This window comes from Equus caballus, chromosome 2 (assembly GCF_041296265.1).
Source record: "Equus caballus isolate H_3958 breed thoroughbred chromosome 2, TB-T2T, whole genome shotgun sequence".
Lineage (NCBI taxonomy): Eukaryota > Metazoa > Chordata > Mammalia > Perissodactyla > Equidae > Equus > Equus caballus.
This window is the reverse complement of record NC_091685.1, coordinates 36,854,968-36,877,677: the sequence shown is the minus strand read 5'-3', so window position 1 is coordinate 36,877,677 and position 22,710 is coordinate 36,854,968. Positions and strand designations below refer to the sequence as shown.

General features: G+C 40.7%; 1 protein-coding gene across 2 annotated transcripts in view; it reads right to left on the bottom strand.

The window, feature by feature from the left end:
• The window catches only part of FBXO42 (F-box protein 42), an 88,051-nt gene that overhangs the window by 5,109 nt on the left and 60,232 nt on the right, over positions 1–22,710 (bottom strand). For both annotated transcript variants that reach the window (XM_001488662.7, XM_023635692.2), the window contains 5 exons: positions 7,164–7,317; positions 6,268–6,378; positions 1,607–1,703; positions 1,066–1,122; positions 242–358 (listed from right to left, as the gene is read on the bottom strand). In XM_001488662.7, the coding sequence (XP_001488712.2) occupies positions 242–358; positions 1,066–1,122; positions 1,607–1,703; positions 6,268–6,378; positions 7,164–7,317 (536 nt within the window). The remainder of the gene's footprint in view (positions 1–241; positions 359–1,065; positions 1,123–1,606; positions 1,704–6,267; positions 6,379–7,163; positions 7,318–22,710) is intronic.

The window sequence follows — 22,710 nt, the reverse complement described above, 5'->3', positions numbered from 1 at the left end:
TCCTGAAGAAAGTTTCATAGACAAAGAGATGCTTAAAGCTGGCACTGAAGGAATGAGTGGGATCCGCATAAGTTTTCCCATCTAGCGGCTCACATATGTGAGAAATGACCAAATGTCCACCTCTTTTGTGACATCTAGGTGTTTTCAATTTCCATACAAATTTGCTTGGAAATCTGAAAAGTTAATTTGGCTTTACAGTTTAGGACCTCTCCTCCTGCTGGCCTGTCAGTTCTCCACTTACCCGGCAAGCTGGATGGCACCACAGTTCTGGGGCCCCATGATCTTCGTTTTCTACCTTGAGTGGCTGCCAGGCCCAGGGACCTGAGTGAATGTGCAACAACCATGCATCCTTGAACAGCTGTAAGAGAAGGACCGACAAGAGGACTCAGGTGTGGTACATGTTACAAAAACATGCACAGCTGGAATCTCAAAGCTGTGCTGTCTGGTCTAGAGAGTGTGTGGACTCTTCAGAGAGTGTGTGGGCTCTTCAGAAAGAACAGCAAAATCTTTGGCTATTCATTCATTCAAACCTTCATTCATTCATTCATATATTACCACTGCCCTGGCACATGAAATTATGCTTATGACCCATAAATCAATTTTAAGTGGTTTTGAATTTTGCCTATGCTTTTTATATGTGTGCGTTTATTAGGGGGATGGAGAGGTGGTGGGGGAGAGGGTAGATAATATCCATAACTTTCTGAATCTGCATTCTTAAATAAATTCCATGTGAACTCTGGCAGTTATCAACCAGCTTTTCTGTCCCACTCCTCCTTGAAAAAATGATAGCAGCAAACGTTATAGTCTAAAGACGAAGTGGGAGTAGGAAGAATATAGATATGAATACTGGAGACAAATGTCTCTGATTAAAAGCACTCCCGGTGCCCCAAAAAGAGCAGAGAAAAGGACCAGGAAATGCAAAGACTACATCCAAAGTGGAAAAGGAATTCTCTAAATGAAAATACTACGGAAATGGTCTGTACATTCTTACAAGATGAGACAGGGGAAGCAAGTTTTGAACATTTAGCAGCATGTGCATGGAAATGCCACATCAGCAGTACTCACAGCATTGGGACCACCACACCCTCCAAGGATTAAGATAGTTGCATCATCTATGACAATCTGGGGAGAGGAAGAAATTTAAAATAAACCTACAAAGACACAGTTATCTGACCTCCTATGCTTTAGTGGTACATGAAAATAGCCTATCCAGCTCCCACATGAGAGTATTCTAGTTACCATAAACTTTCCATTCTCCCAAAACCACATCAGTTCTGACTCCTGTGAACAAATTACTGACGATTCATCTGAATGAATATATTCTTTGTTGATCAAATATTAACATGAGAGTGTCAACCACATAAAATGCAAGGTTCTCTTGAGAAATGAAATAGCAAAGTAAACGCTTTCGAGAGAGGCATAATATAAAGCTACTGGAAATAAATATAACCCATTAGAAGTTGAAAAACAAATACCAGCAAAAAAGAACGATAAATTCTCTTTGGCTTGTGCACGTTGGCATCTTACCTGATTCCCTCCTCCCTCTCCTGTCCTAACTGAAAGATGCTACAGTGTTTGCTGAATAGTTATTTTAATTCCTGAGCACCTGAGATTGGCCACCTCGAGGATGAGGACTAGGGCCGGAGATGTTCGGCTTGGACCATGCCCACTGCTCAAGGTCAAGGACCCAGACATCGTTGCTCCTGTAAGATAAGAACATAAGGATGAAGGAGTTGGGAGCCCCTGGGGACCAGAGCTGATATAAATGAAGGTACATTTATAAAAATGCCCAGCAAAGTGCCATGATCATAGCTAGAACTTAAACTATATTTTTCTTCCCCTCCTTTCCCTGGAACCCATCTCAATACTTTCAAACCTTTGCTCTTTCCATTGACCCATAGGCCTCATTTGAGTCGTATCTGTAGCCACACACTAATATCTAAAGTAAGAGCTAACTGGTGATAGCAGGAAATAGCTACTGGTCAAAATATAGTCTTTCAAAAGCAAAAATCACAAGGAAGACAAAAAAAGTTATTCAAAAGGTAGTTCTATCATTATCCAGGAGATAAAAGATTTATCAATTCTGGCTACAAAAAGTAATTTCACTATGGCTAATGAGAGCTGCAGTTTTATCAAGGACAAAGTGCCACCTCTTACCCTCAAGGGACCAGTATGGCAAGCATAGACTGCTTGATGGCAGTCTCTACTTTATGGTCCCTTCTCTAAGGTCATTCAGAGACCTTAGAAACACAGGAATAAGATCTCCAATACTTTAAGCCCTAAACCCTTCTCAACAGAAGGGGAGTTACATAGTCTCTCCCACAACTGTCTGAAAATAGGAAGATGGACAGTACCCTGAGAGAGAACAGGGTTGGGTCTGGAAGGGTTTTATTGCTGACAGCTCATCAACTTCCATTTCAGAACACAGGGGAAATGACCACCACTACACTATTACTACTGAATTAGATAAACAGTGATTCAGATGGACTGCTCTGGCTCTGGACTCTTTGGCCTGAGCAGGCCAGAGGTGGAGAGGACAGTGGGTAGGGAGAACAGCCTCAAAGAAGTGTGTCAGATCTGACACAATTTCCTTGCTCCTACCCACTCCCCCAGCCCATCTCATTTGGAGAGTGAACCATTTCCACTTGTCCTGTTAATCTACCTCTCTCCTCTAAAGCTCCAAAGGACACAAGCTGGGCCATAAAGGAGAGCAAGCAAAAACACTCTGAGCTTCTGGGAAGGTAACCTTCTGTAGGCGCAGGTAGAAACAGACAAGGTGGTGGCTCCATCAGAATCTGATCGCACTGATAGACTCCATACCAAACAAAAAGAAATTCTACATAGCCCTGATTTTATGGAACAAGTTTTTCAACTTATTGGTCTGTGACTAGGGGATCAAAAAATGGAATGCTAGGGTGAGATAGCTGTGTACTGCTTAATGACGAGGATATGTTCTGAGAAATGTGTCGTTATGTGATTTCGCCGTGACGTGAACATCTTAGAGTGTATTTACACAAACAGAGATGGTATAGCCTACTATACACCGAGGCTATATGGTATATAGCCTATTGCTCCCAGGCTACAAACCTGTAAAACACGTTACGGTACTGAATACTGCAGGCAAGTTTAACACAAGGGTAAGTATTTATATATCTAAACATATCTAAACATTGAAAAGGTACAGTAAAAATAGAGTATAAAAGACAAAAAATGGTACACCTGTTCGGGCACTTACCATGAATGGACCTTGCAGACTGGAAGTTGCTCTGTGTGGATCAGTGAGTGACTGTGAAGGCCCAACGCATTACTGTACCCTGCTGCAGACTTATAAATACCGTACACTTAGGCTACACTACATTTATTAAAAAATTTCTTTCTTCAACGATAAATTCACCTTACTATAACTTTTTACTTTATAAACAAAATTTTTGACTCTTTTGTAATAACACTTAGCTTAAAACATAAACACATTGTAGAGTTGTACAAAAAATATTTTCTTTCTATCCTTATTCTATAAGCTTTTTTCTATATTTATTTAATTATTCTACTTTTAAAATTTTTTTATTAAAAACTGAGACACAAACACACATTAGCTTAGGCCTACATAGGGTCAGGATCATCAGTATCACTGTCTTCCACCTCCACATCTTGTCTCAATGGAAGGTCTTCAGGGGTGACAACACGCATGGAGCCGCCATCTCCTGATGATAACAACACCTTCTCCTGGAATACCTCCTGAAGGACCTGCCTGAGGCTCTTCTTTTTTTTTTTTAAAGATTGGCACCTGAGATAGTATCTGTTGCCAATCTTCTTTTTTTTTCCCCCTTCTTTTTCTTCTCCCCAAAGCCCCCCAGTACACAGTTGTATATTCTAGTTGTAGGTCCTTGTAGTTGTGCTATGCGGGACGCCGCCTCAGCATGGCTTAATGAGCGCTGCTAGGTACGCACCCAAGATCCGAACCGGCAAAACCCTGGGCCGCTGAAGGGCGGCGCGCAAACTCAACCCCTCTGCCATAGGGCCAGCTCCCTGACGCTCTTCTTGAGGAGGTGTCACTCTTTCCAGAAATCCATATATGGTGGTTTGGTTTGTTTCTTTTCTTCATCAAAGATTTGCTTATAAGCAGATAACGCACCATGAACATTCCTCTCTATTAATGAAAACCTTTTGGTGTTCAGGTCAACGTTTTCAAACTTTTTAAGAAGCTTGTGAGGGCTGCAAAAGCTTCTGCTAAACCCTTCACTGTGTATTTGCTTGGGGGTTCTTCTTTTTCTTCTCCTGTGGTCTCCTTTCCTCTTGCTGCGTCTTCATCTATGCATTCCTGTTCCCATTCCAACAATGCGTCTTCAGCCAATTCCTCAGGAACAACCTCTAGGAGCTCCTCGGGGCCATCCTCATCCACACCCAGGTTAAAGTTGCTTGCCATCTCAACTACAGCCTTGTTGGTTTTTGCATCTTCCTCATCTTCCCCATCCTTGCCAAATCCTTTGAAGTCATGGACAAACCTCTTGAGTTTCTTCTTCCAGATGCCATTCATGCACTCCTTGGTGACATCACCCTAAGTCCAAGCGAGGTTCTTGATGCAGTCATACATGTTGTAATCCTTCCAGAATTGTATCAGTGTCTTCCCCAGTCGCAGCAATAGGTCCTCCTCAGGCACTAGGCCTCAAAAGCTGCTACAACTTCTTGATCCATTGGTTAGATCACAGAGGTGGCATTTGGAGGGAGAAACACCGCTGCGATGTTAGGATGAAGACTGCCAATAAAAAGGAGGATATCCTGGAGCATTAACAACAATAAGCAAAATCCTGAAAGGTATGTTATTCTCAAAACAGTACTTCTCCAATTTGCTGGCACAGCAATTCAGGAGGGCATCTTGGAAGAGGAATTGGGTCATCCATCATTTCTTATTACTTCTGTAGTACACTCGCATTGTGTGCTTACTGGTATGCTTGAAGGCCCTAGAGTTCTCATTGTGCCTGATCACAAAGGGTTCCAACTTGTAGCCTGGAACATTGCCCCCAAAACAAGACTGTTATTCTGTCCTTAGCCTTGAAACCCGGCATTGAGTTGGCCTGCTTATGGATGAAAGTCCTTTCAGGCATCTGTTTCCAGAATAGGAAGGTTTCATCCACACTGAATATTTGTTCTGGCAAGTAATTTTCCTCTAGAATCAGTTTATCTATAGTTTCCAAAAATTCTTCAGCTGCCTTCACAAAAGCATTCACAGATTCACCACTCACTTTCACATTATGCAATGAATAACAATTCTTGAATCATTTAAATCACCCAGAGCTAGCAGTAAATTCAACATCATAGTATGATCCAAGCTTTTCTTTGAACATCACAAACAAACTTCTTACTTTGGCCATGACTGTCATGGTGCTGAGAGGAATATACTTCTGTGTCTGGTCTTCAAGTTCTGTCATTACAAATTTTTCCATGTCTGATATAGGCCCTTCTCAAATTTTTGTTAGTCTTGTTGCCTTCAATGAAGCAGATCCTTTAACAGCTTCCGTCACTTTGTTCTTGTTCTTCAAAATCATAGCTATGGTGGAATGGGACATGCCTGACTGGTGAGCAATAACCATCACTGACTTTCCACCTTTGTAGTCCACAATCACTTTTAATTTCGTTTCCAGGTCAACCGTTCAGTGTGGCCTCTTACTGACAACATCAACAGTGGATTTTACACGCTTAGGGACCATGATGCACAAAACAACACAACATTAAATCAGACACAAGAGAAAATGACGTAATCAAGAGACAGAGTAAACACGAAATGTAGGAGGCTGCTGCCGGCATAACATAGCATAGAGTTTTACAGTAAACATTTTTTTTATAAGTAGGAAGACCACACTCTAAAATAATGACAAAAAGTATAGTATAGTAAATACATAAACCAGTAACATGGTTTTTATTATTATTATCAAGTATTATGTACTGTACATAATTGTATGTGCTATACTTTTATATGACTGGTAGCAAAGGTTTGTTTACACCAGCATCACCATGAACATGTGAGTAACACACGTTGCACTATGATGTCCCTCGGCGGCAGGAATTTTTCTGCTCCATTATAATCTTATGGGACCACCGTCACATACATGGTCCATCACTGACTGAAATGTCATTATGCGGTGCGTGACTGTAACTGGGTTAATTAGAACCATGTTCCAGAACACTAACCCTGACTAGTTCACTTTTCTGACCTTTATTCCCAGGGGTATGTATTTTCAGGTTGATAGGGAGCGAAGCAAACATACTTACATTTGCCGGGATCCTAAGGAGCCACCAAAGACAATCATTTTATCATCTATCACACAGGAGGAATGGCCGGCCATGGGGGGTGGCCCATGAGTCGTCACAATGCAGTTCCACCTAATATAAAAAGACAAGAGGAAGCCAAGAAGTCAGCACTGTCTGCTTCTGGTCTTATGTGTTCAAGGTGGAAAACAGTAAGTAGGCATCCATTTAAAATGACAGTCCTATCACCTGAGGATAATAAATGGAGGATGGTACAAGGTATTTATGCCTTTCCTACAAACCTGCAAAAGTTATGTTCCCTTTCAAGTTCTCAATGTGTATGGCTTGGAGGTAGAGTGTGGGGATGAGAAGACAATGATAAGGGACTCCATCACAGTCCCCTGGCTGCTTCAGCCTAGTTTGCTGAAGGAGTGCCACCTGCCACTTCTTTCTACAGTCCTGATCAGTAGCAGCTACCAAGAGCCCTGTACTAAAGAGTCCATTCCAAGAAACAGGTTACCATCATTTAAAAAAGACATGGTTGAAAAACAACTGGGAGTGAGTGTGGGGGACACAGCAGAGCGTAAGGATCATCTGGCTCCATGGCACTCCTGGGGAATTGGCAGCCAAGGCTGAAGAGCTCCCTCTTCTTCAATTGGCTCATTCATTTTTCTTGGAAAAGGAATAAATCTCTTCTACTTTTTCTCTTTGGAAGAAGGGTTCTTAACTTTAGGTGTTAAGGGGGTCCTGTAAACCCTCTGAAACTGCAGGCAAAACCTGTGCCCATGTAAGATTCTTTTTCTGGGAAGAGTCCAGAGCTTTCACCAAATTCTCAAGGAGATTCCTGGACACAAAAAAAGATAAGGAATCCATTCATTTAAAATCTTTTATTCCAGATTGAACGGATCTTTGTGGCTTACCAGTTTTTAGAGGGTGAGTAAGTGTGTATTTCATCAAAGAATCTCTCTGGTTGGTGTAGGGGATAAGGGCTTGGCCGCGTCCAGCCACCAAACAGCACCAGCAGGTCCTTGTACACGACCAGAGTCGCTCCAGCTTTGGGTGAGGGATAGGACCCTGTGAGAAGTCACGAACAGCACGGTTAAGATTCAGGGTCTCACAAGAAGCCAGAGGTACACTGTCTATAGATCACTTTTCCCTGAGTGACAAAATGGGAACCAATACTGCAACGCGTAAGGGAAAGAGGGAGACAAAACTGGGTTTCCAAGTCTGAGAGAAAACCACCACCCATTTATACATCTTTTATAATTAAAACAGAAATCTCAGTTAGAGGAATGTTACTTAGCCTCTCTCAGGCTTAGTTTGCTCACCCGAAATCAAGGATGAGAGTACCTACCTCACAACGCTGTTTTCATTATTAAATAATACATTCAAAGCTCCTAGGCACAGTGCCTCGCACAAAGCAGGGGCTCAGTATTTGCTGACTTTCCTGCTCATTCCTTTAATAAGCTTAACAGAGATCACAAAGAAAAGAATGTAAGGGGTCCAAGGAGGAGTATATATAGAGGCTAGATAAATGGATACAACAGAAAAACAACAGCGGCTACCAAATACAGGTTAAAAAGGAGGCAGAATGCGGTTCTCGTTTTCCCTGAGTCAAACGTTAACACAAGCACCTCTAGGCCCCTCTGTACAGGCTTCTCCAGCACAAATGGGAGTAGACTCTGAAGGCTCGGTATGAAGGTATTCCAACGAAACTGCATGCCTTACACCAAGAGTGGCTACTAAGGCCCTTCAGGCTGGATCTCTGAGCCATGACGACCAAATTTTGAAACAGAAACTTGGCTTATGCTGGAAAACTTTAGGGATAACAAATGTCCCATAAGAGCATAATTTTTCAGAGCTTTTTGTCTTTGAAACAACAATTGCTATTTCTCCCAATCCCTTACTCCACACGCCATCTTTAGCTTGCTCAAGACTGAAGTAATTTGTCTCAATATCCGGTTATCAGTAAATATTGGAATATTAAAAAGAATTTTGTTGTTGTTATTAAAGCTGCAGGATCCATTTTTCAAAGGAAATCTTAAGTAGAAGGAATTCAAACAGTCTATTAACCTGATAGCAGCTGAGGCGCTCCAATTTAGGTAGAGAGCTTGGCCGCCCCCTTCTGAAAGGGGTTATGGCAACGTGGTTTGAAAAGCTCAGACTGCTTCAATGGCGTCGATTACAAAGTGTTGTGGTGGAGCAGAGGACTGTTTTCCTTGGGATCCAACTTAAGAGTAACTCAGCATGATTTACTGAGAAGGTAGCAGTCCTCAGAACACGGAGTGAGCATCTAAGAACACCTTGTGGCATCAGCTATTCTGAAGACCTTCCCAAGAGAACAGACATCAATCCAGACAGGATCTGGCCACAGAAATGAGCCTTCTCTAGGAACAGTTCTTGTGTCAATCAGCAGCGCCGAGACACTGGCTTCAGTATTACACGAATTAGTTCTTGCTACCCTCATAATCCACAGGAATCATGACTAAGACGGCTACTCATGATCTGTTGTCCTTCATAGAGTCTCGTGATCTCTGGTTAAAAACTTTTGCCTTCCTAGGAGGAAGCTTCCTAGTCCAACTAGAAAATCTAACTAATATAATGGGTCTAGTTAAAATGCTAGTGTTACCCCAGAATGATTTAATTTGTGAAATACTGAACAAAGCTTCAAGTTCTTGCCCCTATCCTGGAACTCATAAGTACTGTGAAAAAGCTGGAAAAAGCAAATAAAATAAGCAATAGACTTGGGCAGCGTAGTAACTTAAAAACCTTCTAGACTGAAATTTGGATTTGGATTTGAGATACTAGAAATCCTGGCTTTTAAAATCAAGCGTATAAAGCGAAGAAACAGACCAAGGGTCTCCAAAATAGTGAAACACAGAAACAAACAAAAACAAAACTTTTAATGTGAACTGGGCAATTCATATCAAAAAAATTTAAGTGCATATGCTTTGAATAGCAATTCCATTTCTAGGGATTAATCTAACGAGATAGCTGGGCATTGAAAAAAGAAATAGAGACAAAGATGCTCATTTTCAGCGTTTAAAGAGATCAAGGAATATCCATATAAAAGAATACTATGTGGTAATTAAAAATTATGTGGCTCTTTATTTATCTTAGAACAATGCCCATGCTCTAGCAAGTAACGAAACATGAAATAACAATAGCTAACAGTTGATGGGGATTATGTTCCCGGCACTGTTCTAAGTGTTTTATGCATTATCGATTCACTTACCCAAGGAGGCAGGCACTATTGTAATCCCCATTGTACAGATAAAGAAACTGAGGGACAGAGTGGTTAATTTCCCCAAAGCCACATATTCAATTAGTGGCAGAGAAGGAATTTGAATCTAAGCAAACTGAGCCCACTTAAAATAATCTATTTTCCTGTATGTGTTCATTACACATACAAGACAGTTTAGAAGGTCAGTAATAGTTGATCTCTCTGAATGGTAATATTACAGATGATTTTCATTTTCTTCTCTATAAACAACTTTATGTATTGGCTGAACTTTGCAAAAAGTGATACTTGATCATTGTGATGAGAAAAAATAAAGCTATTTCAGTTGTTAAAAATGAGAAATATGGGGGCTGGCCCCGTGGTCGAGTGGTTAAGTTCGTGCGCTCTGCTGCAGGCAGCCCAGTGTTTTGTTGGTTCGAATCCTGGGCGTGGACATGGCACTGCTCATCAAACCATGCTGAGGAGGCGTCCCACATGCCACAACTAGAAGGACCCACAACGAAGAATATACAACTATGTACCAGGGGGCTTTGGGAAGAAAAAGGAAAAAAATAAAATCTTAAAAAAAAAAAAAAAGAGAAATATGACTCCAATGCAACTCTCTTTTCCTGCACCTCACCTAAACTTGCTCCATTTGATGAAGGCCTCTATGAGAGGCCATATGCAGCATACATTCTCAATCCCTTACTCAAAATTCCAAATCCTCAGAGTTTTGAAAACCCAACTTTTTAAAAACTCATTTGGCAACAAAACTTGACCTGAAAAGATGAGGCTACATATAGTCTTTAATCCGCTTAGTGTGAGAATTCATACGTGCTGCTGAAGAAACAGTAAGAAGTTTGATTACAGGGTGCTGCTTCAGACTCCATCAGAGGTATTATGAAGGCATATGAATCATACTCCCACCTAAAAGATGAAAAATTCTGAATCCCAAAATGCAATTAGCACCAAGGTTAAGTTTAACACCAAAGAACCAGGGTTAAGAGCAGAGGCTCTGAAGTGAGTGTGCCTCGAGTCAGATTCCAGTCCTGCCACGTAACTAGCTGTGAAATTGACACCAGTTGCCAGATAGATCTCTCTGCCTCAGTTTCCATATCTATAAAACGGAATAAGAACAGCACCTGCCTCACAGGGTGGCTGTGAAGATTAAACAACTTTCAATGCACTTAGAACAGTGCCTGGCATTGTTACCACTGTTGTTAAAGTAAGTTAATAAGGGGTTAATACCAGGTCAATGAGCCACGGACATCTGACAGCACAACTAACTACACGGCACAAACTTTCTGGGAACAGAACTAAACTGGTAGGCATATTTAACTATCAGTATACTGTTAGAGCACTTCTGGCAGAATAACTATTTAACTCAAGAAAGTACAACAGAAATAAAATTATAACTGAGAGTAGATGCTATGAACTGGAAGTCATCTCAAGTCCCAGAAAGGTAAGTCAAATACACTGAACGTGATTTGGAAACAAAAAACAATGGTTAACATGAAAAGACTAGCTTGGGTTTGCTCTTTCATGTGTACTGTTTCCTGTAACATCTTTTAAAATAAATTAGTGACACTTTATGAGGCAAGGCAAACCAATGTTTACCAGTTCTGGGTTCAAAGAGATTACAAATGTAGTGTAAGAATACATACCTCTTAAGGGGAAAAACTATTCACAGAATTAAAAAGAGTGTTGATAAAACATAATGATATACATAATCAAACCCAATGGAGGACTACACTTTAGATCTGCACTGTCCAACACAGTCACCATTTAGCCACATGTCGCTAGCGGTTACAGAATCGAAAGTACAGATATAGAACATTTCCATCATTACAGAAAGTTCTACTGACAGTACTACTTTAGAGACAGTATTTTAACTTTATAAATCATGTGCCTATGTTTAGGGGATGTGGGGAAGGTGGTAGAGAGAGATGGGTGACTTTATCGACTTTTAAGTGAAATTACAGTTACAGCTACTTATAACTATTACTACTGCTACTATTACTAACGATGACTAATATTTATTGAGTATTTATTATATGTTAGGCACCTTTCTAAGTGCTTGGCATGTATTAACTAATTTAATCCTTCCAAACTAGTTTCATTTCCATTTTACAGATGAGAATACTGAGGCACAGCTCATTTAAATAACTTGCCCAAGGTCACAGAACTAATAAGTGGCAGAGCCAGGATGCCAATCCAGGAAGACTGGATTCTTAAAAATTTATTTTTATTCTTGTTTTTAAATTTTTCCTTCTTCTCCTCAAATCCCCCCAGTACATAGTTGTATATTTTAGTTGTGAGTCCTTCTAGTTGTGGCATGTGGGATGCCGCCTCAGCATGGCTTGATGAGTGGTGCTAGGTCTGAGCCCAGGATCCGAACTGGGGAAACCCTGGATTTTTAAAACTCATTCTCTTAACCATTATACTAGACTGCTCTTCATTCATACAGATACATTCCTTCTGAGTAGTTGCCACAAACAAGTCAGACACCTTAAAAGGTCTGAGTATTTCAAAGCTGAAAATGCTCTTTCTTAAATCTTAATTTAGTTAAGCCACAGACCTAGAGTAGACAGAGAAATAAATAAACTGAACAAAAGGCTATTCTTAGGACCTGTTTTTCTCCATGAGGTTCTGGGTCACACTCTACCTCTAATACAGGAGCCTTTACTTGTTCTCTGGACTCTCCAAGGAAAGGTAAGCTAAGGCCAGTGACAATGACAAGTCAACCCTTAGGGATTATCTTAGGTAAGGGCTTTCGAAAATGACTTCTCAAATATCTTGACCGGCTATCTATCAAATCTATCTAAATCAATCTATCTAAATTTATCTATCTATCTATCTATCTTGCTAAGGAAGATTGCCCCTGAGCTAACATCTGTGCCAATCTTCCTCTGTTTTTTACATGGGATGTCGCCACAGCGTGGCTTGATGAGCAGTGTGCAGGTCCATGCCCAGGATCTGAACCTGTAAACCCTGGGCTGCCAAAGCAGAGCACAAGAACTTAACTACTACACCACTGAGCCAGCCCCCATATCTTGACCCTTTATAAAGTCAAAATCTTTCCCCCTACTTCCTATCTCAAGGATTGGGAGGGGGCTGGCCCCGTGGCCGAGTGGTTAAGTTCGCGTGCTCCGCTGCAGGCGGCCCAGTGTTTCGTTGGTTCGAATCCTGGGTGCGGACACGGCACTGCTCATCAAACCACACTGAGGCAGCGTCCCACATGCCACAACTAGAAGGACCCACAACGAAGAATGTACAACTATGTACCTGGAGGCTTTGGGGAAAAAAAGGAAAAAATTAAAAAAAATCTTAAAAAAAAAAAAAAAGGAGAGGGAGAACTCCCTCATCCAGCATTTCCAAGGTCTGTTTTATGTTACAAATAGGAGCTTTAATTTCAGCATCTTACTTAAATATCTCAACAATTAAGTAAGGTCATACTAAAAGTTAAATTAATTGTGCTCCTCCACCTCTATTTGTAAAGAAAATGGGAAAAAATTACCATACAATAACAAAGAGGAGAGAGGGCACAGAATTTAACATACAATCTCTATACAGTAGAGGTCAAAGATACTGGCTATAAAATTTTCTACAACTCAACTATGCAAATCATGTTTGCAAATTGGTACTTTTAAATTCTCATTTAAGAATCAATATTGTGAAGCCTTTGTAGAGTCCCTAATTTAACCATTTCTAAAAATCTACGTATTCCATATTTTGAATTTGTTTAAAGCAGAGGATCTTTAACTCCCCTGCCAATTATTTTAATACAGGGTCCACAAATCCAATGAACTAATTTATGGTGAGGACAGAGACTGCAGAGGTCAATGAACTTCGGTGATCTCTATATCTTAAAGAATAAGCAGTCTCCTTAGCCAAGTGGAGTTCTGGAAAGCAAACAGTAAGTCTTAACTAGAATTGTGAGAAAAACAAAAAAACTCACGTCCACATTACCTACCTTTATTCACTGTTTTCAAGTTCCAAGAAAAGCAAGCTATTTAAAGAGTACTTACAAACTTTCTAAAAAATACATGACCGTACATTACTAGACAAGGGAAATAACTTTTAAACGGACTAGCTCTAGATAACATGTCTTCCTAAACTTGGAAGAACAGCACCTATGTGCACGCAAGTCATTTCGTACAGCAGCTAGAATGATACCACATAGTACAGACCACACAGTACTAACCTATAACATTACAGACTGACTGATTCATTGAAGATCTTGTTCAATATAGGGCACTCTGACAAAAGCAGACCCTCCAGTTAAAAGGCCCATCATCGTCATGGTGACATATGATGAAATAAATACCCTTCCCCCAAGAAAACTTATAAATGAAGGTTTTATACTCAGTAGGACATTTGCTGATCTGCCTTCAAAATAATGAGGCCACTGGGCCTCTAGACACAGTCTAAATATCACTTTATCACAAAAGTGGAGGGAGAAAGAGTGTCGCTCCCATGTAGGTTCTCATCAAGCACCAAAGGACCAAATGTGCCCAAATCAAACTTAGATGGACATGTTTCTCGAGCTATTCCCCCAGAGCCAACCGTTATCTCCACAGACTTCATTCTCCAAACACACCAAAGGCCTCCTAATCACACGGCAGATAGGATCAATGAAGCAAATTTCAAAACAAGGCACAAGCCCAAAAGGCAGCTGTGGGAAACTGGATAATCAGATAGGCAGCCTACACACAGAACTAACATTCCCTAAAATTGCTAACCGGTTCAGATGTGTCCCAAGTTTCCTACAAAATCAGGAGAAAATTTCACACGTGAAAGACAGTGGTAGAATCACAAGGCATTCTTGTCTACTTTTGCAAAGAAGATAGTAAAACAGTGAAGCAATTTCAAGTTCTGGTTTGGTTTCTACGCCAATTTCCCACAGTTGTAGTTTCTATCCATGTAGAACCTAGGACCAGAAGAGCAGCTCAACTGTTCGATACAAGATAAAACAAGCACCTGTTTTACTTGGCAATGCCTGTATTGTTATGCAAGACTAAAAAACTATTTTTACATCTCCATACCTGATCATTATTTATTAACATTATTAATTTATTATTAAGGTTTCATAAAAAATAAAAAACCATTCCCCTAGAGCTGTAGTTCTCAAACTTTCAGCTGCATCAGAAGTAGCTGGAGCACTTGTCCCAACACAGATAGCTGAGCCCACTTCCGAGTTTCCCACTTGGCACATATCGGGTGGGGTCTGAGCAGTTCCACTGCTAACAAGTTCTCAGGTGACGCTGAAGTTTGAGGACTAGACTCTGAGAACTACGTTGTAGAGAGTTAAACAATCCTTGAGTGGACCTGTTGGACAATGCTCCAATATGACAGTAAAAGGGCATGCAGTCATCCTTTTGTCTTATTTCCAATTTTAAGCGGTTTTTCTTAACACTGAATCTATCCAGACTTTTTCTGTGCATACACTCTGTATATGACTCTATGGAACCCTTCAATTCAAGAGCAGAGTAGGGACTTGGGTCAAAGTGGCTTTTTCTTGACAGATGCTTTGATTAAAACGGTGCTGAAAGAAACTACTTCAACATTTTCAACGTACAAACATTTCCCTGGTTGTGATCATCTGCATGTCACTGAACCTACACTCTGCAGTAAATAAAGGAAAAAAAAATTGTTCCGCCTACTGCCTTCAGGCAAATCACTTTAAGTCTTATTTACAGCAACATGAGTGACTTGCTAAGAGTTCTCCATGACTGTGAAAACAGAAACATCTAAGACTAGGAATTAGAGACTTACAAGAGGTAGTAAAGTTTGAAAACCAGAAAACCATGAGCATGAAAATTTTAACCACGGTGCTCACTAGCATGCCAAAGAATCGAGCAGAAAAGCATTGGAGAAAAAAATTTCCACTTCGCTCATGGAATTCCAGAATGTTTTGGTGTGTGATTTGCTTTTTAAAGAGGGCAAAGTCAAAATTCCTTCTTAACTGGCAATCAAAAAATTTTCCCTGGATGCTTTCAAATTATTTTATTTTATAGTAATGATGCCAAAGGGGACATTAAAGAATGAATAATGGTACTGAGGTTTCAGGTCATAGTCTCCATTTCATATTAATAACTCTTCACATGCACTCACTTTCTCAGGGTAGGTCCAATGAAAGGCATCCACTCGCAGTTCCATATGCTGTACACTAGTCCTTCCCACACAAAACTGGCCTTGAGGGCAAAATAAGATCAGATAAACCAGATTAACCAACAACCCCATCTCACAGTTTCTTTTGCGTGGGTACTTTTATGTTTGGTAGTGAGGAGCCTTGAGTTGGTATGTGTATGGGGGTGGGAGAGATGAATTTTGCTGATAAGACCCAAGCTGGATCTTGGGAAGCTGACCAAGCCTTTGTCTTGAGAGAGCTGTCATCATGGTAGTATGGTAGTGTGTGAAGTGACTGACCTTGATAGCAAGAGTTCAGAGGTCAGGAAGATAATTTGGAGAGGCATTTCCCAGAACACCATATTAGCAACTGAATCAGAAAACCTAGAGGGCACAAGAGGACAGGCTGGCACTAATGACTTAGGAGGCAAGAGATTCTTTAAAGAAAAACTACTAGAGTTATAATTTAACTGCTTACATCTCTAAACTTTTGATTTTATAGGTAATATTTTGTAATGGGGACAAGAAAAGCATGTTTCAAGGTTTTTATGGTTTGAGGAATGGGGAGACAAAAGGAAAATTGAGAACACTTCAGAATTTATGAGTATAAAGTCTGTCTTGGGCTGTAAATCCTTGAAGACAAATCCAGAATGGTCTCCAAAGTATACAGTCAGGGCCACAGGGGTTCTATCTGGCAGATATCTTCTGATGATAAAATGTTTCCAATTTAACATCAATGTGGCCAATAATAATTACAATGTCTTTGCATTTATATATGTGCCCATAGAGGATACAAAAATATAATGCTTACTTTAAAGAAAGAAAGTAAGAAGCAAATATGGTCACTCTTTGGCAAAGTCACTACAGAACCCCTAAACTCCTGCTTTCCAAGATCGGTTCTAGCTAAGTGTGCTCTGTAACTCAGTCTAAAACAGGGATTTAAAGTCAGTCATCAAGGACATGATACGGGATGCAGAAGATTCTTCTGCCTAGGCAGGGCTTTCTTCCGGACCTCTGCCAGCACATCCCTTCCCATGCTGGGCTAAAAGTTGTCTTAGGGGAGGGGGGGTGAACAGGGAAGGGACATCCTATATGGACCTCAATCCAAGCATTTAGCATACCATGTTGAAATTAGCCATTTAGAGTCTCCCAATAAGATTATACTATCCTAGAGTACAGAATTATTTCTTATGAAAATGTTTGCTGAGCTGAACCATCATGGAAGCCAAATGGTTACAGATCCCTCATGAGGTGGGAGGAGAGCTGGCTCCAGTTAACCACAACCTACCTGGAGGCACCAGTGGGCGTTTCAGCAGGGGAAAGGTCAAACACTTCTTTGGGTGTTCTCTCCACACTCCAATTTATTTATTTATTTTTTGCTTTTCCTATTTTATTCCTCAGTTGCAACATGGCCAGAAAGTTACTGACTGTTATCGAAACAACTCACTGATAACAGACAAAGCTTGTCTGGATCTCAGCCTTCAGAGCATACATTTTTATTATTACAATTATACCTACATATTTAAAAACATCACTCCTTGGGTCGCTTACAGAACATCCAAAACAAGAGGAGCTTTTGTAATGGGCATGAGAAACTTTTAGATCCCGTATAACTATACATGCTACAGGCATCAACAACAAAAGAATTTCCCACTGGCATTGTTTTCACTTCTAAACAAACCCACATGAAAGACCACTTGATGAATAGGGCAGCACACATCAGCTAAAAATTAACAACACGAAAACCAGTAACAGCTCTTCTTACCATTTCAAGTAGTCTTTTGATTCAATTTCTGGGGAAGGAGAGGAGGTCCAGAGGCTCAGTTTAATCTGATAATTTTCTAATTGTAGTGCTAATGGGGGGGGGGGACGGGGGAGTACTCTTTTAAGTGGCTCCATTTAGAAGTGAAAACAGTGTTGCTAGTCATAAAGTTTCCAGCCTGGTGTCAAAAGAGGAAAATTCTACTCAGGCAGGAGAGAGTTAAACTGAAATATGGTATAATCTTATTTATTCTCTCCTTTGGAGGACCCAGGGTATTTATGCTATGCAAATTTTCCCACTCTTCTCACCAGCAGGAGAGAATGTGTACCCACTTTAGAAAACCATGTACTCTGGAAAAAACCCAGGATCTGAACTTTATAAAATAAACAGGAAGGATTCCTTCCCTTTCTAGGGGAATCCACTGGCTCTGCTCTCATGCATATCTCCCAAGACCACCATAGATCCAGGTTGTTCCAGGACTGCACAGGGCTAGGGGAGGTAAGGAGACATCAGCAACTCATAAGGAAGATTGACCAGGACCAGGTCCATGGATCAGGAAGGAGCTAATACAATAAAGAACTTAAAGTAATCACTCAAGTAACATCCTATATCTTCTTCATAGAGGTTAGCACATGCATGTGGTGTCTGGGCCTTGGGTACCTTCCTTCTAGGAAAACAAAAAAACGTAGATGAAGATTCAAATTCTCCATAGTCATTTTAATCAAAAGCAACATCATGTTAATGTTAACAAACAATTGGCCTCAGAAATAAAATGTAACAAATTGTGAACAGAATCCTAATTCGTTAGCTGGCTACTTTTCTCCTTATAAACTAGATTTCCTTTAAAAATCTATCCATCCTGGGGCCTGCCCCGTGGCTAAGTAGTTAAGTTCGCCAGCTCCTCTTCAGCGGCCTAGGGTTTCACTGGTTCGGATCCTGGGCGTGGACATGGCACCACTCAGCAGGCCATGCTGAGGTGGCATCCCACATGCCACAACTAGAAGGACCCACAACTGAAAATGCACAACTATGTACTGGGGGGATTTGGGAAGAAAAAGGAAAAATAAAATCTTAAAAAAAAAAATCTATCCTTATAAGTCCTAGCTCTATACACATTTTATAATTATTTTAAACACCCCCATCTACTCTCTCGAATCACCAGTTGTTTGCTACTTAGTTCTTTATGTTTTCTTTGTATTGATTTATTTCTTTATTGTCTCTTCCCCCAGCAGACCTTGCTTCTTGTGCACACCTATGTCTGCAGCACTCAGAACAGCACTGGGTATAAATGCTCAACAAACAAACGCATGAAAATGAATAAACAAAGGACTGAATGCAGTCACTTCAAGCTCCAGGAACTCAAGGATAACTCAGGACCACTCTCCACTCCTTGGCTAGTACTTCAGCACACACAAAGGTGTCAATTTAATCAGTCTCCACAGCCCACCTCCATCTGAGTATTGTACTGTATGTAATCTGAACTAAAACTAGGAAAGGTGGCTATTACCATCTCTGCCCTAAAGGAGAGGCAAAGGAGACGTTAAATCACCTAAGGTCACCTAGCTACTCAGCAATAGAGATGGGATGCAAACCTGTGTTTGCCTGGCACAGAAACTCTGCTCTTAATGGTTTTACCAACCGGCCTCCCTCCCTCCCACAACACATTCCTCCCATAACTTTAGGTCATGAGGCAATAATAATAATAAAGAAGAAGAAGGAGACGGAGGAGGAGGAGGAGAAGAGGTCTTTCCTCCTTAAACCTCTATAATACTTAGTTATATCATCAGATTTTCCCACTTAGAGCAGGACTAGGTGAATAGAGAACTCTCTGGGATACTTACTGTGTCTAGAATATTTCTTAAAGTTGACAAGTAAGTCTTAAGTAAGAAATGAGTACATATGTCCACAAACAAACTTATATAAGGATATTGAGGGCTGGCCTGGTGGCGCAGCGGTTAAGCGCGCACGTTCCGCTTCGGTTGGCCCGGGGTTTGCCGGTTCAGATCCTGGGTGTGGACATGGCACCACTTGGCAAGCCATGCTGTGGTAGGCGTCCCACATATAAAAGTAGAGGAAGATGGGCACGGATGTTAGCTTAGGGCCAGTCTTCCTCAGCAAAAAGAGGAGGATTGGCAGCAGATGTTAGCTCAGGGCTAATCTTCCTCAGAAAAAAAAAGAATGTTGATTGCAGCTATATTCAAAGCGGAAATAACCCAAGTATCCATCAACAGGAGAATGGGTTAAAAAAAAAAGTGGTATACATATTCATAACATGGAACACTCTCAGCAATGAAAAGGAATAAAACCACTGATAGATGTAACCACGACGAATCTCAAAAGAACCAAGACGAATCTCAAAAAAGTTTGTTAGACATCAGAATAGTGGTTACCTCTGCGGGGAGAGGTATTGACAGGAAAGGGGCATGAGGGCACTTTCTGAGGTGACAGAAGTGTTTTTATCTTGATCTGGGTGATGATCACATGACTGTACATACATGTAAAAAAGTCTTCAAGTTGTGCACCTAAGGTTTGTTCATCTCTATATGTAAATGATGTCTTAATAAAGTATTAAGAAAAAAAGAACGGCTAATGTCAAAGCTGGCATAGTGAACTGTAAACCGTGTTTACACTGTTGTCACATGGCATCACCCATTGCTTTCACTAGGAAACAGAAAAACCAGCAAAATACCAGAAATACCAGAAAAACAACAATATCACCAGTAAAGAGCAAGACCAGCAAATACCAGCAACTGTCAGAATTAAAACACATTATACGAAGTCTTCGAGAACACATTCCTCACATAAAATGCAAACACTCTGCAACCTGCATATGTAAATCAAACAGCAAGAAATATTTTAAGATTAGGCAACGGGATTTCAGAAGGCTTACTAAAATGGGAGAGAAGGCGAAACAAGGAACACAGTGTAAAAACCAACAAATCAAATATAAAATCCATAGCCCATAATCACTTCGAGAGAGAACTACGGAAAAGAGGAAATTATCAGGGCACTACTTGTGTGAAAAGCAGAATTCATTAAAGCATAGTTCAAAAGTTTATCTCCCAAAAAAGAGATGAGGGGTAGCTTCTGAGCCTTGATAGGATAAGGTAGTCTCCCATAACCCAAGCCGCTACTTGTAAGTTAATAAACGACCAATCATCACTCTCACCCACCCAGGAAGAGCACTCTGTAGAGTCTTTACAAAATCTCCTCGAGTCCCAAGAGCTGGAAAACTCGAGAAACTGGCCTGATCCTGATTGTATAGAGAATGAACAGCCAAACAATGTGCACTGGGCATGAGGTGGTACATGGCACTGCAGAGTGTCTTGGGAACCAACACGGTCATTCACGGGGTTAGAAATGACTCAAGGACAATCTCTTTTGTGTTCCCAGGTACAGGATTAGCCTTCTACAGTTTCATTCAGGACATAAAACAAAGTTAATAAATCCATACTGCATTGGAGATACACGGGGATATGGCATCATACAAAATGAAGTTTACCGTGGTCATGAAACATGAAGTGTTGTTGGGGGGATTACGTGGATGCCTGGAACAAACAGCAACACTACACGGTCTGAGAGTTTTACTGCACAGGGAACCCAAGAGCAACCAAAAATTGCTCGTCAAGATGGCAGGCAGACAGGATCAGGATGCGTAGATGTGAAAGCTCAGAATTCTAAGGGAAGTCACTGCTTATAATCAGTGACTCTCTGGACTTCTATCTAAAATAAGGAGGTTTTAACACAGGATAGAAAAGGGTCATGAGTTGGATCAAATGAATAAAAGTTAAAGGATGCAGGATTTTCAACATGAAAGACAAAAAGCTAAGAACAGATTTCAATATATTTTGGTAATAAAGATCCGTAGGTAGAAATAATTGGGCCTTCTCATTCACAAAGAAAATATTAAAACAGTGAGATCAATGACCTGTGTTTAAGAGAGAAAATAGAAGCTTGGAGTGTATCTGAAACGCACGCATGCCCTCTTGTTCCGTGGTCGAATATTTACCACTTGCTAAGCACCCACTTCTCCCCGATCTCCACAGACCACACGTTCTCAGAACACGTTTGCATATACTGCTAATTTCATAAAATGTTTAGATGCAAAACAATGCTAAAAAGCAGACTCTAATGCCATTGAGTACACTAACACATTATTCTTAAAAATTCCACGTCCAGCTATTTCTATATCAGCATTAACACCTGGGACCTAAGCTAAGGGAAGGACTGGGTGACCTTTTCCAGAAAAGACTCTCCTGTCAGCTGTTTCAGTTATACCTGGTGCCAGGTATCAGTCCCAGACTCCCTTATTTGTTTTGACGTTTCCTGGCACCACTACCGCAGGCTCAGGAAAGGGTAGTAGAGACCCTCAGAGTAAGCTTTTCCACTAGACACAGAACAGAAAACTTCATCAATGGATCCAAGAGCCCTATGTGCACCATTTTCAAGGTATCATTTACATAGTAATAGAAACAATGACACTCTGGGCAGTTTTTTTGGATAGTTCCAGCATTTTCCAGCTTCTAAGGATATCCTGGCCTTTCTACAGACATCTGACATGACCAATACTCTTTTCTTTTTCCTGCCTCTGTCTCCAAAAGTAAACTAGCTTTTCTGCAGGATTACTCAGTGATTTTGGAAAATGTGGTTATTCTTTAAAAGAACAAAATTATTTCCAATAGAGCTTCTGACTCTGGATAGCTGGAAAGATCTTGATTGTGTTAGGTCATTAAAAAAGAGATATGCTGGGGCTTGCCCTGTGGTGTAGTGGTTAAGCCTGGCACACACTGCTTCAGCGGCCCAGGTTCACAAGTTGGATCCTGGGAGTGGACCTACACCACTTGTCAAGCCATACTGTGGTGGTGACCCACACACAAAATGGAGGAAGACCGGCACAGACGTTAGCTCAGGGGTAATCTTCCTCAAGTAAAAAAAAGAGGAAGACTGGCAACAGATGTTAGCTCAGAGTGAATCTTCCTCACCAAATAAATAAATAAACAAATAATAAAAAAGAGGTAAGTTGTCTTCAGCATCCTGCTCCCCACCAAAAAATTTTAAAAGGCAAGTCATGTCGACATTTAAAAATTCTCTAAGCTGTGAATAGATTTCTTCTAATGACATACCCTCTGCCCATTATCCTTTCCTGACTGTGATGACAGACATAATAGCCAGAGAGTTTAGTTAAGCCCCCAAAATTCAATAGAATGTCAAGGACCATGGGCAAAAGTAATCACAGGAAAAGAAAGAAAAATAAACCATAAAAAAGAATTTTAAAAGGGTGAGAAAAAAAGGATAATTTTACAGTGGAGAAATCTGAAAAACTCTCCTCAGCCAGCCAGGTGATCAAGGTTAACAT